The sequence below is a fragment of the Camelus ferus genome, chromosome 4 (assembly GCF_009834535.1).
Source record: "Camelus ferus isolate YT-003-E chromosome 4, BCGSAC_Cfer_1.0, whole genome shotgun sequence".
NCBI lineage: Eukaryota > Metazoa > Chordata > Mammalia > Artiodactyla > Camelidae > Camelus > Camelus ferus.
This window is the reverse complement of record NC_045699.1, coordinates 8,275,190-8,295,638: the sequence shown is the minus strand read 5'-3', so window position 1 is coordinate 8,295,638 and position 20,449 is coordinate 8,275,190. Positions and strand designations below refer to the sequence as shown.

The window sequence follows — 20,449 nt, the reverse complement described above, 5'->3', positions numbered from 1 at the left end:
TGTCACAGTGGCCGAGTGAGGGAAATGATCCAACTGCGAGATCAAAATGGGGGTGGAAAGAAGTGGAACAGAGTTGAGACGTCTTTTGAAGGATGTCCTCGGGAGGACTTCTGAGCGTCCCAGCAGCCCTTGACTGCATGCTTCGGGACTTCTCATAAGGGAGAAAGCGACCCTTCCGTGGTTAAGTCTCCGTCACGTGCGGCTGGTTCCCTAGCTGAGTGCCCTCTGCGTCATCCCGGCACTGGCTTGGCTTGCAGTCCGTGCAGCTCGATGAGATCAAACGTGGAAAGTTCTCGGTTGTGCCGGCAACACGTGGTAGCAGGACGTGGACCGTGAGCTACAAAGCTGAACACAACGCAGCCCTCCCAGCCTCTCTGGGGCATGGGGCCAACTCCCTCATCTCAGGAAATCAGGGAATCAGTGGGGAATCGGGACCTTGATCTTCTTTGAAAACTTTCCCTCCTGCGCTTTCCCGATAGTCTCCTTTGCTGTGACCCTGTAGATGCAGCGGCATATGTGCAGGTGTCCTATTATCAGCTTCTTAGCAGAAGCGGGCTGCCAGCATCAGCAGGCTAAGCTCTGCACCCGCATCGTGAGCCACAGCAGCCGTGCACATGTCCACTCAGGCATCCGTTCCCACCTCGCATCACGGTTATAGGGCGAGCTCCCAAGGGCAGGCGCCTGCTCTCAGTCAACTTTGTCTCCCCACCGCGCACAGCACTAAATGCCCATGGATTGAGTTGTACTAAAATAAAGCCACGTGGATCCGGTGCCACCACGTAAGCCACGTTTTGTCTCCGCTACCTCACTTGAGCCTCACAGATAACAACACAGTAAGCATTACTGTCTCAATTCGCTAAGTGAAAACCCTATGGCTTAGAGGGAGGTGGTGACTTGGCCAAAGTCACATGGAGAGTCTTGTGAGCACCAGAATAGACCCCCGGGCTTCTGAGGCAGGACACCGTGTTGGGCAACTCCAGGAGGGAGCACTGCCGTGGACTGCAGTGGGGACGGAGCCCCCCAGGCCTGGGCAGGGTCCCGGGCAGGCTTGCCGCTGTTATCCAAGGCTATTGCCTGAGTATTTCTTCTCGCTTAGTTCTGGCCGTTGGGCTGTCTGCCCCGTCTTCTAGAACTCAGCCTGTTGGGGGAGGGTATAGGCTTGGTTTAGGCTTGTAAGGTTTTATTCCTACTTATATGCAAAGGAAGGACACTGAGACATGAAGTCATTTACATCAACTGAGTAAATGGCTGAGCCAGAGCGGGAAACCTGGCCCGTTGACTCCAAAACCCTTTCGCTCTGCCACCAGCGCCTCTCAGCCAGGAATCTGGGTAGACTTTGGACACAAGTTGGCGTGTCCAGACCAGAGACTCACGAAGTCACAAGAAAACACGGTCCAGGTTTTGAAGGCCTCCATTTTAGTAAGTGATTTGAGGGGAAAAATCATTCCTTTTCATAATGCACTGTGGAATCGAATGTAACAATTCTATTAGATGTTAAATATGAAAAACAAGACTTGAAAGAAATTCCACAGCTGCCATCAGCACCTTGGCTAGACTGGTAGATGTGGCCCCAGTTCCTCCCCACACCCTGGTCTCCTGGTCTTTTACTTCTTTCTGCAGTTGTGGGTGCTTTGGTGAAATGATTTGAGAGGCACCCAGCGACAGCACACTGGTTTTCCCTCACACTGAGCTGCTGGGGTTAGCAACTCTTCACTGTTCGCTCTGCACAGGAGAGCTGCTGGTCAGAATTGGAGTTCCAGTCTCACCATTGCAAAACAACTGCTCTCGTAATATGTGCACTTTCTATGGGTGTATTTTATCTGTAGGTGTATTGGAAGAGGTACGAGAAAAATGAGTTTGTAGGTAATGCCTTTAACACACAGTATGGCACACAGCATAGGGGCTCAGTAATTGAGGTACTTGAGGTACATGATTTCTTAGCTCTCACAAGCATCATAAGAAATCACAATGTCCTTTGTAACCAAGTCACAATCTCTACGCATCCCATATATCCCAGACAGAGCAGAAAAGGACAGGTGGGCGTTTAGAGCTCCCTGGAGAGAGCGATTCCCCATCAATGTTATACTCATGCGGACACACAGCAGTGTTTGTATCAGAATGAACTGGAAAGGAAGACAACCTTGTTCACTTTTAACTGGCTCTGGTGCATGAAGTCCTCAGCTCAGGTTAACAGTGGAGTGTCCACCGTGGCAGGGTCCTCAGTGTTAACTGACAAGCTGGGGTTAATGGCGGGGCTGCTCTGAGGGGTCCATCCAGAAACTCGATCTGTCACTTATTGGACCTGTTGCATCCAGAGCAGCAGGAACCACAGTAATCACAGCTGGTACAGAGGAGCTTTTTTTTTTTTTTTCCTACTCTGTTAGCAAATCACTGATTTCTTCCTTTACTAAAAGCTCGCCAGAATACCAGCCTTTCTGAATTATTTCCATAGAAACAATTTCACATTCAAGTGTCGGTACTAAACCAACAGAATGCTGCCACCTCAGCAGAGACAGTGACACAAATACATACCGCACCTGCTTTCCTGGCTGTCTTTGCTCGTCACATGTCAGTCCTTGTGGGCTTTTCACTCTGAAGGGAGGCAGTGCTTTTGGTCTCAAACACTGAAGAGTCAGATGATCTCTTGGGTTAAAACCCACAAAGCTCAGGAGGCCGTCAAGAGCTCAGTAATATTGAACATTGAGATAATGGCAGCTCGATGAAACGTGTAGAGTTGAAATGCGCAGCCCGGCCCTGCAGACCCACGGTCACCACAGGCCAGGGAGCATGCTGCCTTCCTTCTTTCCAAATGCTTCGCCCTCCCGGGACCCACTCAGAAAACTCCCCGTCAAAAGGCATGAGGGTCGGAGGCGGGAGGAGGGGGGAGGCGGTCAGAGGATCAGGGAGGGGCGTTGTCACTGTCTAATTTCACTTTGCTGATAAAATGAAGAATCTTTGTTTCAGCATCCCAATGTGGTTCTTAAACATGGGTGTGATTGAAGTTTTCAGCTTCACTGAGGGAAGACCTCTTTGCTCCTGATGAGAGCAAATGTAAAATGCAGTGAGACTGTAATCACTTCTAAGACTGGAGCGTTTGGCTCTTTAAATTGTGTACAGTGCACAAGCAGGGGACAGCCAGACCCATGGGGGATGTCACTTGAGGTGACACAGAGTCCAGGAAGCTCCACATGTCCCTAGGGGGTTCCAGGGTCTGCTCGCTCTCCCTTAGCTGCCCCGGGGAAGTTGGGGTGGAGTTGGGGGACAGGCTGAGGACTGAGGCTGCCCTAAGGTTTGCCCTGGAAATGCACTCAGTCGAGGGACGGCTGTGGAACAGTGGCAGGCTTAAGCCATCTGATAAGCTCCAGGTGATAATAGGGAAACCATCGAGAGTTACCTGAGTGGGGAAGAGAGCAGTGGCGTCGAGCCTTCACTTGGCGACATGAAAATGCAGGCAGACGACCACAGATTTGCATCTGGACCAGAATTGCCCAGCTCCTAGTGTTCGGAGCTGTTCTTGCTCCTTAGAGTGCACTGGAATCAGAAGGGGCAGTCCTGACAGGAGAGTGTTATGGACTGAATGTGTCCTCCCCAAATTCAGATTTTGAAGCCCTTACCCCCAGTGTGGCTACATTTAAAACTAAGGTCTCTGAGGAAGTAATTAAGGTTAAATGAGGTTACACGGTGGGGCCCCAATCCAATAGGGTTAGTGTCCTTGTAAGAAGAGACATCAGAAGCTCATGCTCTCTCTGCACACATGTGAGCTGTACACGGTAATCTGCAAGCCAGGAAGAGAGCTCTCAGCAGAAACTGAACCGACTGGAGACTTAATCTTGGACTTCTAGCCTCTAGAACCTTGAGAAAATAAATGTCTGTTGTTTTAGCCACCCATCTATGGGATTTTGTCAGGGCAGCCCAAGCCAACTAACGCAGAGACACTTTGCTATCCCTGCGTCTGACTCCACGTCGGACTCGAGGCAGCGTGCGTCTGGAGAGATGGGCCCTGCTGTGGACTCTGCCGCTGCTAAGCGGTGTGGTCGGCAGGCCACTTTGCCTCTGGGCCTGGAGATTCTTCATCTCTTAAATTAGATAAAAGAACATGCCTGACCTACCCCAGGGGCTCACTGGAGATGCAGATACTTAGCATAGCAACACCTTAGCTAATCTGTTTTGCATGTTTATTACATACCAGGGGTTATCCTGAGGGTTTTCTTACATGCTGTAAAAATCACCTTTTCTAAGGTACGGTTCTGAGTTTTGGCAAACACAGTCATTTAACTGCCACCACAATCCAGATGTAGAATATTGCCATCGCCCCCCAAAACTCCCTCACGCCTCTGTAAGACAAGCCCCTCCCCCACAATTCCCAGACCCTGACAGCCGTAGGTTTTCTAGACCTGGAGTTTTGCCTTCTTAAGAATGTCATATAAATGGCCTCACATGCTGGCATCCCAGAATTTTTCTAATATCAACTCATTGAATCTTCACAATCATATTCTGAGGTAGGTACAATTATTATAGAATGAATGGATGTGAAATGCTGTGAAAAAGCAAAAAAAAGTATGCGAACATGAGGTATTATGACCATCAATATGACTACTACTATTATTATTATTGTCATTATTCATATTATTATTTATGGTAGAATAGAGACCAAATCAATTCTCAATAGAAAAAGCATTCACAAAAATATTGCTAGCAATGAGGTCTAGCACCCTGTCTCTTGACTAATTCAGAAGCACTTAGCTTGAAGTTTCCAAGTCCCAACCCTTATGTCTATGACCAGATCATAGTAAAAGATAATGGAAGATTTATCCAGACTGCAAATAACAGCAATTTTAGGTGGAGCGATAATCATTTCCTGCTGTAAGAGAGAGGGTGACCAGGCTGTCACCGACGCTCCTCCTGGCTGCATCCATTCATGACTGCGTTCATGGAGCTGCATTCATTCAGGACTTCTAGGCAAGGCAGGAAGGTCTGGATCACTTCCCATGAAGCATCCCCTGGTTTGGTAGCCACACGTCACGGAAGCACCCCATCACTCTTCATAATAGGAGAGTTCTGATCTTCCTGGATGTGGTCAGAAAGAGCCCACAGTCTGACCACAATGGTTCCAGGTTCTCCAAGGAAAGTATTTTGCATAAATTGTTTCTCTCTCCTTTTTTTTTTAACTTCATATAACAGATGTAAAACATAATAAATAAGTAAATAAGGTCCAGCTATTCTTAAAGTTTACAGCTATCATGAATTTTTAAGGAACAGATCAGGAGAAACTGCTGAAACCAAGCAAGCTGGTGTAGGATGTGACAAGGAGGTCTAGGAGCTTCTTCAATACTTAATGCGGCCGAAAGCCTCTGACAGCTAATCATCTCTTAATGGGGTTTTCTCTTTGGCCTGTGTGTTTCTAAGGGAGTAAAATGTTTGGCTTCCGAACAAGTTATCACTCACTCACTGAGTAAATACCACAAGCTGGAAGTGGCCTCCCAGGCATCACTGGTCTTTGCTACTTGGGTTTCGAAGGTCTCAGATTAGCATTACTCATCTTTAAATCACCAGCGTTTTCAAAGCCAGCTAGGCATTCGCTTTGGACCCACAGAAAGCCTCCAGCCCGCCCCCATGCCTCCCATACACACGGAGGGGAGACTAGGCATCGCCGTGGATGGAGGACGAGCTGTGAGGAGCATAAGCATGACCTTTGGGGGAAGATAAAATAATCGGCCAAGACGAAAGGCAACGTTGGTATTTGAAATGGGACTGGACAAGTGAGCTTTGAGAGGAGCCTCAAAGAAAGGGAATGGGAATCGGGAATGGACTGGGAGGGTCCACACAGAGAGGAACGGATACGGATGCCGTAAGAGAAGAGAAGACAAGGAGGGAGCCAGGAGGATGGTCGATGCCTCTTATGTGAAGTCCAACAGGAGGAGGTGAGCTAAGCTTGTTACCGCCCCTCTTGTCAACCGATGCACCTAGAAATTGGGTTGTGCATTCCTCATAAACTTGTAACAGGGACAAAGCTGCTTTGTATATTTGTACAAGGTGAGTGGTAGTGGGATGGAGAGCTGTCTTCAGCACTGCTGGTCACCAGTGCACGTCTCCAGTTGCTCACCAAGTTCCTCGACTTTCCCAAATCCTAGTTTTCCATTGTACAAAAAGTAAATCGTATTGTTTGTTAAGCCATGGGAAATTTCCACAATTTACAGCCTAGTGACCAAAGTGTATGTACCCAAAGAGTATTTCTTGGGTAAAAAAATAAATACTGTAGTTGAACTGACTATATATGCCCAATGTGATTTAAAAATAATAAAATCAATGATTTATGACACAAGACAGTTTCACCAAGGGCCTTTTAGTATTCCTTCCAGGGTTAATTATTACCTTAACACCTTTCAAACAGGTAGGTTTAAAGGACGCTCAGGCATTTTAACAGAGCACAGTTGCTATTTTTGTTTTGAACCAGATCATCCTATACACATCGCCATCAAAATTATGAAGTGCATTGGAAATAAACATTAAGAGCTAAAAAAAAAAAAACCCCCACTGTTCTATTTTGATATGTTTTTAAAACAGAATTCATTATTTTCCCCAACTTGATTTATTTCAGGTGCTATGGAATTTCATTTTGGCTGTTGGCCTCAGACACTGTTCTCATTAGCTTTGCTGATTTAAGCAGGTTGCAATGATTAGCAGCCCTGATGGCCATCCCATCCTTTTCTTTTTCATGGTTTAACTTCCTTCTTTAGTCCCAGTCCTTTTTCTGTAGCCTCAGAGGATATGAGATGCTAGTCACCATCTGTAGTGCAATACTCCCTCATTGTATGCATTGTGACATCTCCCTAAACTTCGTTCCCAGATCGAATAGCCCCAGGTCTGCACCATAAACACCCCCATCTACTGTACAGATGATAAACCGAGGACTGAATGGGATCTCGCACACAACTTCGAGAACCTTTATACTTTGTGTGAACCCCAGTAATTTTGGTTGCATTTTATTAAGAAGTTTTGACTTTTATTGAATGGTTTATTTGAGTATCAATTTGGTGAGCCAGTTCCCACCTATTTAATCTAAGTTTTGTTGTATGAAGAGTAGAGAGAAGTTATTGGAGGATGGATGGGAAGGTAGAGAACAGGGATCTCTTGCAAGGAACACATTGAGAATTCCTCCCCAAATATCAGCACTCAGAAGGAACTCGAAGACGTGGTCTGCTTGCCAACCAGCACCCTGATGCCCTGCTAGACGTAACTGATGAGCACCCATCCTTCTTGAGCCGTGTGCTCCATCAGCAAAGCCAGAGCGTGCCTGCAGTGTTACCAGAGCTGCACTAAAGGGTGCTGGGCTTCCCGGGGCTTAGAATCATCACTGAGCTGTAGCAGGGAGGGTGAGTTCCTGGAAGCGGTGGAACTTGAGCTTGCCTTTAGGAGACCTCCCAGAAGGTCTAAAAAGGGGAGATCAAACTTTCCAAGAGGCATGAGTGGGTTTGGCCTGGGTGAGGAGACACAGCGAAGTTTGCTGGCTGAATACAGTGGAGATTGCAGAAGCCAGAAACCCAGAGTGACCCATCTGAGCGAGTACAAGATGTCCAGTGGGGTAAGCTACTTAAATTTTCTGAATTTGGGGGGCATTACTTGTAACATGAAGGCAAGCCAGTGTCTACCCAAGAGGGTAATTATTGGGTAATCATTGAGTAGAAATTCTTTGTAAAGGTAAACTGCTATGTGTTGGCAGAAGACTATGGTGGCAAAGTGGTGGCAAGTGGGTAATTAGAGAACTAGACCCCCAGTCTCGGGGTGAGGAAAATAAAAGTCGCCAGTCCAAGTCAGCTCCCCAGCGAAGTGGATTTCCCACGTGGCATCGGTTCATTTCCGGTGAGGTGAGTGAAGGCATGTGCCCAACCCAAGCTGATCACTGGAGAGTCTCTCCTGGCACCATGGCATAGCTGGCAGTCAAAGCAGCAGTCCTGACTCCTGGTGTCATATTTGGGGTCACATTCCATCTCACAAATATTTAAGCAACAGTGTGAGGGCAACTTGCCAAGTCACACAATACAAAACAAATACCTCTTTGTGATTGTTGCCTCAGAGTATGTGGTTTTGTGAGGTTCCCAAACCATCCAGTGACTGTGTCTGGAATGTGACAATAATTTGTAACAATGGTGGCATGCTCTCTCTCTTTTTCAGATTTTTATTTTTTGGTCAACTTTTGTGACATGCTCCTAAATCCTGAGAAAGGGCTGCAAAAGAAATGTTCAGAAATGTTCTAAACGGGTTCAGAAAACTTGTGAACCCTGCCTGAACTTTTATTAGAGTCTCCCACCACTCAGCCGTTTGACATCAGAACAAGGAAAGCATTATTTGTAACAGCATGTGTGAAATCCCGGAGGGGATTCTTGAAAGAATTGAGTGAAAAATCTGTCCCAAAGAGACTGCAGGCGGAAAGTAAATGATCAGCTGGGAAAACATGTAAATCAAAATATGAATCTTTTTTTTTTCTCTCCTTTGAAGGACACAAGAGCTTTCTCTTGGGTCATCAGCAATACAGGACAGAGGACCCGGAAGAGTAGGTGTTGTAATCAGAGGGGACCCCAGAGCACTTGTCACTGTGGAGGGGGTAGTGTGGAAGAGGCGTCGCGCTGGCTCTTCCATGGCTCCAGAATGACTGCCTCCTATCGAGAAAATAAGATAATAATGGCTGCAGAGAAAGAAGCAACACCTAGAAAGCGTTCAAGGCATTAACACATATAAAGAGCTTTCACAGATATTGTCTGCTTAAATATTTAGCTGGTGATGACCCTGGGAGGTATATATTGCTGCCCAGATTACATAGCTGGGAAAACTAGGGCCCTAGTCAAGATGACCGAACTGGGAAATAGCGCGATGGAGTATGCCCTGGAACCCAGAGGTTTTGTTTTGTTTTGTTTAATTCTTTTTTTTTTTTTGAAGTGTAGTCGATTTACAATATTAGTTTCAGGTGAACAGCAAAGCGATTCAGTTATACAGACATACATATATTTTCAGATTTTTTTCCATTACAGCTCATTAGAAGAATTTGAACACAGTTCCCTGTCAGTCCTTGCTGTTTATCTATTTTATAATATAGTAATAACATTCATTATATTCGTTTCAGGTATACAACAAAATGATTTGATATTCATATATATTGCAAAATGATCAGCACGATAAATCTAGTTAACATCTGTCACCTCACATAGTTACAGTTTTTTCATTGTGATGAAAACTTCCAGGGTCTCCTTTCAAATATGCAATACAGTATTATTAATTATAGTCACCATGCTGTACATTACATCCCCGAGGCTTATTTATTTTGCAACTGGGAATTTGTACCTTTTGCCCCCCTGCTAATGTCATGAGTTGAATGTTGTCCACTGCACCGCAGCTGAGAAGGCATAAAAAAGATGGAGAACCCGGGGTCTCCAAGGGTTAACATGTCCCGAAGTGGGTTTTTCATGTCTGGTTCTAGGAGCGTATGTAAGTGGTTCCTGATCGCTGTCCCTCTCCCCCACAAACACACATTAAAATTAGTTTAACTCACTAAGTTAAAGGCAAATCTGTTCTTGCTGCCAAACTCCAGAGACACTTCAAGGGAATTGTGTGCATTATAAATCTCCAGGAAATGAAGAGGGTTACAGATTATGGCGTATTTGACACATTTGACCTAGGAGCATGCATGGAGAGCTAGCTCGTAATACTTTGAGGGCCCCATATCCAAAAGAACAATTTAATGTCCCGCCCAGTCTTCTTTCTACTCCCACAGACTAACTATATGTTGATCATATATCTGGGTATATGATCTAATCTCAATAGTTTTCCAGTTCTAATTTCAGTATTTCAATTTCACTTATTTCACTATTCCCATAAAAGAAGTAACGATGTCTTTTTCACTAGAAACCTGAGCAGAGACCTCTCACTCCACATAACTCTGCAGCATGTAGCTCCCTGCACTGCCAGTAAAGCCTCTCCTTGGTGCTGGATGCAGGCTGCCAGCACTGGGGGACCATTCCACCTGGGTGCCCTGAGTGTTTGTAAGTATCTGAAAATGTAGGGAACTCCCTGTGTGTTAGCAGATTTCCTTTCCCGAAGTCCGGGGTATGTGGCGTTACTGGGTTGTGAGCCCGGAAGGCATCCATCCTACCAGAAACACGCCAATAAGCCTGTGCCAGTGTGACCGCCAGCATCCCTTCTGGTCAGTGCCTGTGTCACCCAGGTTGTGTTTTGAGTATCAGCCGTGATGGTGAGTGTTGCCACCACCTTCAGGCATGTCTGAGCAGTTCCATGAGGGAAGTCTGTGCTCCTTGAACAGTGACTACCTGTCCCCGCGGAGGGAGGGGTGAGTGAGGAAATTGAAAGCTGATGGAAGGCAACGAGCCTGCACTTAGCGCAGGAGCTTTTGGTCCATTCCAAGCTGAGCAGTAAAGATATGGAGGCATCTTAACCCTGAGCCAACAAGTTATGTCTCTTGTCAGAGTTGGATTCTCATACAGAGAAGAATGGGAGGAAAGCACCCTTTCACTGACGTGCTTTCTTTGATGCTAAGAGCATCATTTGAAATCACCAAGCAAATTAGACGTCTCTGACACTCGCTGCTCCTTGGGCTCCAGAGCTGAGCAGCATTTTTCAGGCACTGTTAGTGCACTTCCTTCCCTCAGTGAGTCAGAAATGGATATTGAGATTTACAGTTGGGCGGAAACTCTATGTGGCGTTAGTCTCAGAACTCAGGGGCCGAGAGCTGTCGGTGAAGTAGGATTCCTGCTGTCGGTAAGCTCACCTTCTGCCCCGGTGTCAGCACGACCTTTGGGCTGGTAAGTGCTGGGGTTCACCACTGTGGACAGTGGGACCTGCCACCCATCGGGCTACTGGGCAGAGATCCAACCTTGGTTTTAAAATCAGAGACTCTACAGGCTACAAAACTGAATATATACGGAATTTTAAATTTTCCTCCAGGAAGTAGGAAATCATAAATAAGTCCCTTTGGTCACAGTTTTCTCTGCCTGTGTTAATGCTGTTGCCAGCTAATGCCACAGCCTTGGTGTTTTTACTAAGATGGGCTTTTTGAAAACCATTCTTATTTCTTTACTTCTGTTTACTAAGCTCAGTTGAAGTGCCCTGTAGTAGAGGGAAGTCTGAGCTCAGAGTCAAAGGCCAAACTTCTTTGTGTCCATAGCAACCTGAACCTCAGTGGCCTCATATGTAAAATGGGTTTGTGGCGAGGATGTTCAAGGCAGTGCTATGAGCTCTCCAAACACGTTCAGGTGGAAGGAAGCCCTGTCCTTGCTAAGGAAGCAGAGTCACTCGGCGGGGTTGTTTAGATTCAAAACCCTCTACTTGTGTGTGATCCTGGTCAGAGTTATCTCGTTACTTAGAAGGTCAAGTCACCCTCCTACCAGAAAGTCTGTGTGTCTGTGTGAACATCTACCCAGTCATCATCTCTGCTCCTGTCTAGTTTTGAGAACAAGAGAATTGCAAATAATGGGAGAAAAATCCATTGACCACTCTTTGCCCTCTGTCTCTGTGGCTTGAGGTTATAAAGAAAATTTCATTTCCCTTATTATTTATAAACAATTAAAATTAATAAACACAAAGAAAAGGAAGGGAAAAATATCCCCCACATCTCCCTTCCACACCTTTTTTTCCCTTTTTTTTTCTTTTCCTTTTCTGTTTTTTTTTTTTTCCTGGGGGGAGGGTGGTAATTAGGTTTTATCGATTGATTTACTTTTTAAAGGAGGCACTGGGGATTGAACCTAGGACCTCGTGCATGCTAAGCATGCGCTCTACCACTTTGAGCTATAAATACCCTCCCCCCACACACCTTTTCCCTTTTCCCCTGGCGGGGAGGTGGGAACTTGGTTTCTGGGTAAGTGATGCCTCCTCCTTCACCCTTTTCCACCAGGTGGGCGGCCACACGATGCTGCCCATCCGCTGGATGCCTCCGGAGAGCATCATGTACCGGAAGTTCACCACCGAGAGCGACGTCTGGAGCCTGGGGGTCGTGCTGTGGGAGATCTTCACGTACGGCAAACAGCCCTGGTACCAGCTGTCCAACAACGAGGTGCGTGCTGGGTGGCGCCAGGACCCCGAGAGGGCTGACGCCGAGAGGCACCCCTCGGCTGGAAGTCGAGCCCCAGGCTCACGTGGCTCTGTGGAGAGCAGCACCTCCCAGGTGGCCTGCCCTGTACCTAAATGTCATGGCCTCAGTAGGGTCACCGTCCAAATGTAGGAGTTCTAGAAAAAGTGCAGCGTTTGCTGATATGCCTGTGATTCCCTGGCGGTGGGACCGAGGAGTCGTTCTGTGCTGCTCATCTGGTAAATTAATAGCAGATGTGGGCGTTCCCACACCCCTGGAGTCCAGCTAGGTTTTTGGTATGATTCCAGTAAAGTTTCAAGCTTCTTTTCCTTTTTTGCACATTTCACTAGAACATTTACTTCTAGTGAGAAACTCAAGCATTTTGTTTCCCTTTTCTGAGCCTTTTGCAAATATGTCTATATTTGAGGCGTAACTTCTTGATCAGGCCCCTCACTTCTTCAGGCCCACGTCTGTCTGTTATCCAATTCCGTAACCCAGTATGACTGCTTATTTCTGTAGCGTGGGGTTCCCTGGCCAGTCAGCGTCCTGACACAAAAGTGACCCAGGTTCCATCTCAGGCCAGTAAAACGAAAATACTCTGGAATTTCAGGGTATGGTTTGAGAGCGTTGTAGAGACAAAAATTATTTCTTCACCAATTTGGTGAAATCGGTGTGGCTTGAAAACTGGATAGAAACCCATCAAATTAACCATATGATCTACCAACCTCAAACAATTGTTCGCTTTCTTGTGAAAAAAAAAAAAGGAAACACCGAGTGGGTCCCTTGAAAATGCCCCCCCCCCCCCGATGTGTGCCGTGCCTGCCTTGTGCTCCCTCTGGCCTGACCCTGTCCTCGCTCCCGCCTGTCCAGGTGATAGAATGCATCACTCAGGGCCGAGTCTTGCAGCGACCCCGAACGTGCCCCCAGGAGGTCTACGAGCTGATGCTGGGGTGCTGGCAGCGGGAGCCCCACATGAGGAGGAACATCAAAGGCATTCACACCCTCCTGCAGAACTTGGCCAAGGCGTCCCCGGTCTACCTGGACATCCTCGGCTAGGCCCTCCCCCAGACCCGTCCTTCCCAGAGCACCTCCTCAGATGGGCCCAGAGGATGACTGTCTTCTAACTGCCGCTGGATGCCACCAGTCTGCTGTTGTTCACTGCAAAGACCCCGAGAAGCTTTCCGAGGAAGCAACGTGTCCTTCTCCATCCGTAGACACAGTATGGACTTCTTTTGGCATTCTCTCTTTCTCTCTTTCCGTCTCCCTTGGTTTATTCCCTAATGTTTTTTTTTTTCTCTTGATTTATTTTTCGTCTCCCCTGCTTTACAGTCCTTCCCCTTTCTTTTTTAATCAATCTGGCTTCTGCATTACTATTAACTCTGCATAGACAAAGGCCTTAAGAAACCTAATTTGTTATATCAGCAGACACGCCAGTTGCCCACCACAACTAACAATGCCTTGTTGTATTCCTGCCTTTGATGTGGATGAAAAAAAGGGAAAACAAATATCTGACTTAAAACTTTGTCACTTCCGCTGTACAGACATCGAGCGTTTCTATGGATTCACTTCTATTTATTTATGATTATTACTGTTCTTATTGTTTTTGGATGGCTTAAGCCTGTGTATGACAAAGGAAAACTTGTGTTCAATCTGGGAAGCCTTTATCTATGGGAGATTAAAACCGGAGAGAAAGAAGATTGATTATAAACCGCAGAACCGAGAGGAACAAAGACACCCATTGGGATCAGCGGGCGTCAGTCCCAACTTAAGAAAAACCCAGCGACTGTCAGCTGGGAGGAATGTATTCGGCACCTTCCCCTGAGGACCTTTCTGAGGAGTAAAAAGACTCTGTGCCATGGACTCTTCTTTTCCCATCACCAGAAACACGAGAGTATAGCACAGAGAATGATGGCTTCCGGGAGGCGAGACGGCACGTCGCGCACTCAGACCATCTTGCCTTTGGAAGCCATGGGGATTGCACTGGTTTGTTTTTCCAAGTGTTGTCCACCGAGCCTTTGTCAAGGTCAGCTGAGATTAGGTGGATTCTTGTCCAGAGATCGTTTCAGGGTCCGATGGGAAGCCGAGGACTTGGAAAAGATGAGACAAGCTACAAATTCAGAGGCAAGTTTCTCTTACATTGAACTTGTCAGAGAGCACTTCCCTCCGACCCCCGCCCTCCACTCCACCCGTCCTTTGAACTGTGCAAGCAAAACTGTGCATGGTCTTTGTCGATTAATACCTTGTGTGCAGACACTACCGCCCCAGACGTCCTGCCCCTGGTGTGTAGAGCAGAGCCCTAAAAGGCGTAACTTAAGTAACGAGGGGAAGCTAATGGAATTCATTAGCTGAGTCTAAGTGTCTCTGGGTCGTATGGCGGTGATGGGTTTTAACGAATATGGACCCTGACACCTGGCTATAGCCTCAGTCACGACGCACCCACTGTGGGAAGGGCAACACTGATCCCCGAGGGAAAGGAACCCTCACCCACCCTGGGGGTGTCACACGCATTGATGCTCAGCGTACACGGGCCAAGACCTTGCTCTGGGCTCTGGTTGGGAGAGTGGTTTCATTCCAAGTGTACTCCACTGTTGATATGCTGTTTTGTTCTCTTCACTCCATTAAAAAAAAAAAAAAAAGTAAAAATTTAAAAAATTGGGCACAGCATGCCAGTGGGAGGCTATGCCCAGACCAAGCTTTGGAGGTGGGCTTCTGGGCGTAGTCACGGGTTTTGCGAAAAGAGGTTGTAAATTTAACTAGAAATTTACAGTTATCTGGGTAATCAGTTATACCAAGGAAGAAACATTTTTCTGTTCCTCAAGAAAACTTGCTACCCTCTGTGAGGGGACTTTTGCTAACTTGACATCTTTATAACACGAGCCAGATGGAAAGGGAGTGATTTTAATTCAACTTATGTCACTTTATTTCATATTTGTTTCTGAAGGTGCAATTGCTCTGTTTCGGTTTTGCTTACGCCCTTAATTACTGGAGCACCTATATTTTCCATTATAGGCGTTGAAAGCCAGTTCTCAAAAAATCAAAAGTGTCCATTCACAGAGAACAAAAGGAAATCCGGTAGGATCTGCTGTCAAGAGGAGGGGGCCGGACAAGACGAACCCTACAGTCCTTTCAAGTTCTGCGCTGGCCTATGGGACATGGGAGTTGAATCGTTTGTTCTTTTTGTTGGTGGAAAAAAAAAAAAACCCTCCAGAATACACATAATAATATAACGAAAGCCATATCTCCATGATATATACCTGCGTGTATATATCCTATTAAGGACCCATGGTACTGTTAAAACACTGTGGCATCCTGTGAAGCAGTGAGAAGAGGCAGATTTGTACAAAACTTTTCTAGATTCCATCAGCGGGGACTGAAAACCTACACGGGTTTGTCGTTCTGCATGAGCTGCTCTGGGGAAGGAAGCTGCAAGTTACTGGTTTTATTTTCACAGGCAGCAAAGGAGGTAATACTCTAAGGGATCAAATTCAAGAAAGGGCTGTGCAGTTTTCAAGCCAGGGTTTGTTTAAGGCAGATGAGAGCAAGGGGAGCTTTCCACTCCCCTCCCAGTGTTGTGGTTTCCTCTGAAGGAAAAAAAGCAAAAAAAAAAAAAAAAAAAAAAAAAAAAAAAATTCTTTTTCTCTTTACCTTCTGACAAGTCCCTCAAGGTCTTGAAATGAAAGGTTCTATGCAAGTGCAAAGTTTTATAGTTATTTATATTGCTGATTATTATTAATTTGTTTTCCTCTGTTGTCTCAAGAGGATGTACTGATTTCAGAGACGTCTCGCATTGAAGGAATCCCAGATTGCTTTTAAAGTAGCCGAATGAACCAAAAACTAGCTTCAAGTATCCATCCCTGTTCCTCCACAATCCCCTCTTCTTGTGCTCTTGTGATTTTTTTTTTTTTTAAGAGAAGGGGCATCTTCATTCTGCAATGTACATCACATTCATTAAACACAACAGGAGTGGTGACAAACCTAATTCTCTAGCCCAGACTCAGCCTGACGGTTGTTTCCATTTATAAATTGTCGAAGAGTTTTCCAAACACTTTTCACATACGCTGGCAAACGAATCCCATTTTTCAGAGGTGAGGAAATTGAGACTTGGAGAAGTTAAATGGCGTGCTAGACCCCTCCAGGCCCCACTGGGACTTAATCAAGGTGCTCTGACTCTGAAGCTCACGATTCGATCTGCTGAAGACCCTAGTCCAGAAGGGAAAGCACGCAAACAAATTCATGAGAAACAGAATGCAGTCCGTGAGATGACAGACAGCTGAGAGACGGTGATGTGCACTCCTGCTCATAGCTTCAGCTGAATCCCTGTACACTGAGCCAAGGTCATGATCAGGCTTATTTAGGAAACATTGTGAGCTGTGCCAGAAAAGATCATATCAGAATTCATATCATGTGTTCACATCAACGCTACCTGTGAGAGCTTCGCGTATTTGTATGTGTGTTATAAATACTTGATTTATACACAGACAAACGTGTGGTGTGCTTGTGAGCTTATGTATAAGTCTATAGGCGCACAGTAATAGGGATGGTTCTAAGTAGGGTGCAGAATGGATCATTTGCTTAAGAGCTGCTAAATAACCAAACCTTTTTAATGTCATGTTGCTGTTAGTGCTTCCATTTTCCACGTGGGTAGGACTACATCACACTTTTCAACTCTCTGCGGTACTGCATGGGTGGAAGACATATCTTAAATAATGTGCTTCCCAAAACAACCAAATCAAAGCCATCCCACTACCTTGAGTCCTTTCGCTGGCTCCTTGCAAAGGCAAATGCAGCCTGAAATAGATCTCCTTATGTAAAGGTCCAGAAAAAGGAAAATCAATTAAAAAAAAAAATCCCTTTGCACATTGGCGTTATGCTCACCTTGTCCTCCCTTTGCCCTTGTGTTCGGAGTCCAGGTTCCCGAAGGGAACTGGAGGGTCGTGAGCCCAGTCTTGAAGGCCCAGGGTGAGAATCCGAGACCCCACCGCAAGGCGAGCGACTCTTAGGAATTCCCGCATCCTAGCGGAATGCAAGAGATGATGCTGTGAAATGCTGTCTTTTGCAAAGAGCCATGACAACAGAGTCCCCTGGTTGGGAATAGACGTTTTTGTTTTTTTTTTTCACTTTTCCTTTTGTAAATTGGGCCTTCTATAATGCCAGTAACATTCAATTGTATATCTAATTAAATCAGTGACTACAGACACACACGCCCTCCATTCTCTTGCTCTCTCCTTTTCTCCCCACGTGAGGATTTTTGTTTCCAATGCTGAGCTCCAGTTTGGCCCTATATCCCTGTTGCAGAAAAACCTCACCAGGAGGATGGCCAGTGACCCAGCTTCTCAGGTGGTTAAATGCAGTTCAAGCAGTTTTTTCACAATCCGTAATGATGGCATGCGGAGGCTTCGAGGCTGAGGGAGCAGACGGTTTTCTAAAGAATTCGGGGTTTGAGGGGTGGGAAGTCAGACGCCACAGCACACGAAGGGGTATTTCCTTGTCGTCGGGGCCGGAATGAGCCACTGCTGCTACAAGTCAAAGGTTCTCGAATATCCTTCGTGTTTGTATTTTATTCTTCTTTTTTCTCTTACCTTTATTTATTTATGTATTTATTTATTCATATATATATATATATTTGCTCCATTCATCACAAACACAAAGCAAAGCAAAAAAATACATATATATGTATATCTGTTGCAGGCAAAACACTGTGAATTTCACAACAGCAACCAAGCAACTCTTTTGCCATCTCAACATACGTCTCAGGAGACGAAATGGGAAAACATAGGATGTCATCTTTTTCAGTCTGCATTCTAGGCCAGGTCTGGGTTCTCTTTCTTTCTTTGTTCTGTGCATCAATGACAGTGATCCTGAGTGAAGGTTGGCTGAATGTCCAACACACGGAAGCAAGCGTGATAAAAGCTGCTAATTGCTACAGGTTGGAACTGGGGAAAACAATCTGGAGAAAATGAAATGTCAAGGCCTCCATCTTGCAGCTTGTATATCTTACTATTGCTTTAAAAATGTATAAAACAGCTGGAAATGTTTTCAATACAAGGTCTTTAAATTAAATGTGGATTTTTAACTATAGAATCCCTTGACAAATGGTAAATTATGGTGAAATATTGCTCCCTGCATTCAATGATCATTACCTATCACTTACAAATCTGCCTAGAGATGTGGGCACTCTCTGCATTTGCTTCTGTACGTGGAGAGATGTTTGTATATATCCAGGCCGTATACACACACACACGCACACGTCAATATCTCTCTGAAGTTACATCGCCCCTTAAATTGTGACCTGGTATTTGAAACTCTTTTTATTTGCTTTATTTTCCTTTTAATGTGACGTCTCTGTGCTGACACTTACTGGTTCTTGTTTTGCAATCTGTTTTGAGGTCCATTGCTTTATTAAGACCCACTGCATCTTGGCTGATTTCAAAGTGACACCAGAATATCAGTGTTAAAAAAAAAAAAGTTTCGTTTGTAAATCATGTGACCAGCTTCTCTCAACCTGACACGGAAAGTCTCTTGTACTACAGTGTATTTAATAAAAATGATGTCTTACAATAAATACCATCCTCCAAAAGACACACGGAAAGTGACATGATGATTACTAGAATTTTCACAAGGTGTGGTGTGTGCATTTTAGGTGTGGTCCCTGCAGGTGCCTGCGGTGTTCATAAGTTGAAGGCAACGAGAATGCAGGTTTCCTGGTCAATCCGTCCTAACCTGACACTTTCGACTTATGTCTTGGATAACCAGAACATGCTTGTCCAATAGAGCTTTCTGCAGTGATCCAAATGTTCTCTCTCTGCACTGTCCAATATGGCCAGCTGGCACTTGATATGTGGCCATGTGGCCATGTGACAGCAGAGCTGACTTTTGAATTTGATTTAATTTCCATTAGTTTACATTTAAACAGCCACGTGTGGCTCACAACTACCGTGTCCCAAAGCACAGAGTGAGCAGATAGAATGACCACGATTTCTAACAGATCAGACCTAAGAAAGTTACTGGGAGAAACGCTGTGTATCGTGGCCTAGGGTTGGGGCAGCTTTGAGAATCTTAATGACCCAGGAGCAGAAGTAGCCAAATAGAAAATGCCACATCCTCTCGGCCTCTCTGTTAACTAGTGTTTCCTAAATCAAGAGGCGAAGAAGGGCAAAGTCAGGGTGGTTTGGCAGGGAGGAATCCGGTCGCCTGTCTCTTTCTGGCCATCAGAGCAGCCCACCCACACTTGCATTTCTCAGGGTCTCACAGCCATAATTCCTGCTGTCTGACCGCTTGCCCCATGTTCTCTGAGAGGCATAGGGGACATCTGGGCATTCCTGGTGGAGGCTTCAGGAACAAGAGTTTGGCAGTGGACTGTCCCCAAATCAAACGCCTCTCACTGGCGCAAGTATATTTTCCTTGAGTTAAAAAAAATACGAGCAGGTTAAAACTCAGCAGGTACTTGAGGAATTCAAAGCTGTGTAATGGGGGGGAACAACTTGTCCAAAAACCCAGATAGGATCACGTGTTGCTATGAGATCCAAGTGTACATCCCACTCAGAGAAACAGGATGAAGGAATGGAAGTGTACCCCGATGCCTTGGCCAGCCAGAGCCCATGTGGACTATTAAAGATCCACACTTTACCAGACTACGTTTTTATTTTCCTATTGTTTGTACAGTTATAACTGATAATCAGTTTCCATTCTAAAGCTGAAGTCAAGTTTTGCCTGCTGCTCTGCAGAACTCCATCTCATTTTCTCCCTCAAATACACCCCTTTAGTTCACCCTTCAGGGCACCTAACTTCTTGGCTGGGAACGTCACTTCTGAAGTATTGTAACCAACAACCTCATTCGAACAGGCATCCTTCCCTTTGGAACAAACTGACTAATAAAACAAGTGCTTACTGTGAGCCTGGGTGTTATGTGCGTGTGTTAGTTTCCTGCGGCTGCTGTGACAAAGTACCCCAAACTGAGTGGCTTCAAACAACAGAAATGTCTTCAATTTCCCAGTTCTGGAGGCCAGATGTCTGAGACGGCGGTGTGGGTGCGCACGTATTCCCTCTGGAGACTCTCAGGGAGAATCTGGCCCGTACCTCTTCCAGCCTCTGGTGGCCCCAGATGGTCCTGGGCTTGCGGCCGCATCTCTCCAATCGCTGCTTTGGTGGCCACGCCGCCTCCTTCTTCTTTGTGTGTCTTGTAAGGACACGTGTGACTGCATCTCAGTCCCACCCAGATACCCCAGGATACGCTCTTACTCTCTCTTTTGCCTTTCAAGGTCATGTTCACAGGTTCCAGGGATGACTGCATGGCCATACCTTTTTGGAGACCGCCATTTAAACCACTACACTCTGTTAACTCACCCAGCTCTTCCATCAACCCTGGGAGGTAGGCAC

At 45.9% G+C, this 20,449-nt stretch overlaps 1 protein-coding gene across 4 annotated transcripts in view; it reads left to right on the top strand.

The window, feature by feature from the left end:
- The window catches only part of NTRK2 (neurotrophic receptor tyrosine kinase 2), a 327,573-nt gene extending 308,919 nt beyond the window's left edge, over window positions 1–18,654 (top strand). For all 4 annotated transcript variants that reach the window (XM_032477492.1, XM_032477491.1, XM_032477493.1 and 1 more), the window contains 2 exons: window positions 11,900–12,058; window positions 12,944–18,654. In XM_032477492.1, coding sequence (XP_032333383.1) covers window positions 11,900–12,058; window positions 12,944–13,129 — 345 coding nt within the window. In that variant the 3' untranslated portion in view covers window positions 13,130–18,654. The remainder of the gene's footprint in view (window positions 1–11,899; window positions 12,059–12,943) is intronic.
- The last annotated feature ends 1,795 nt before the right edge of the window (window positions 18,655–20,449 follow it).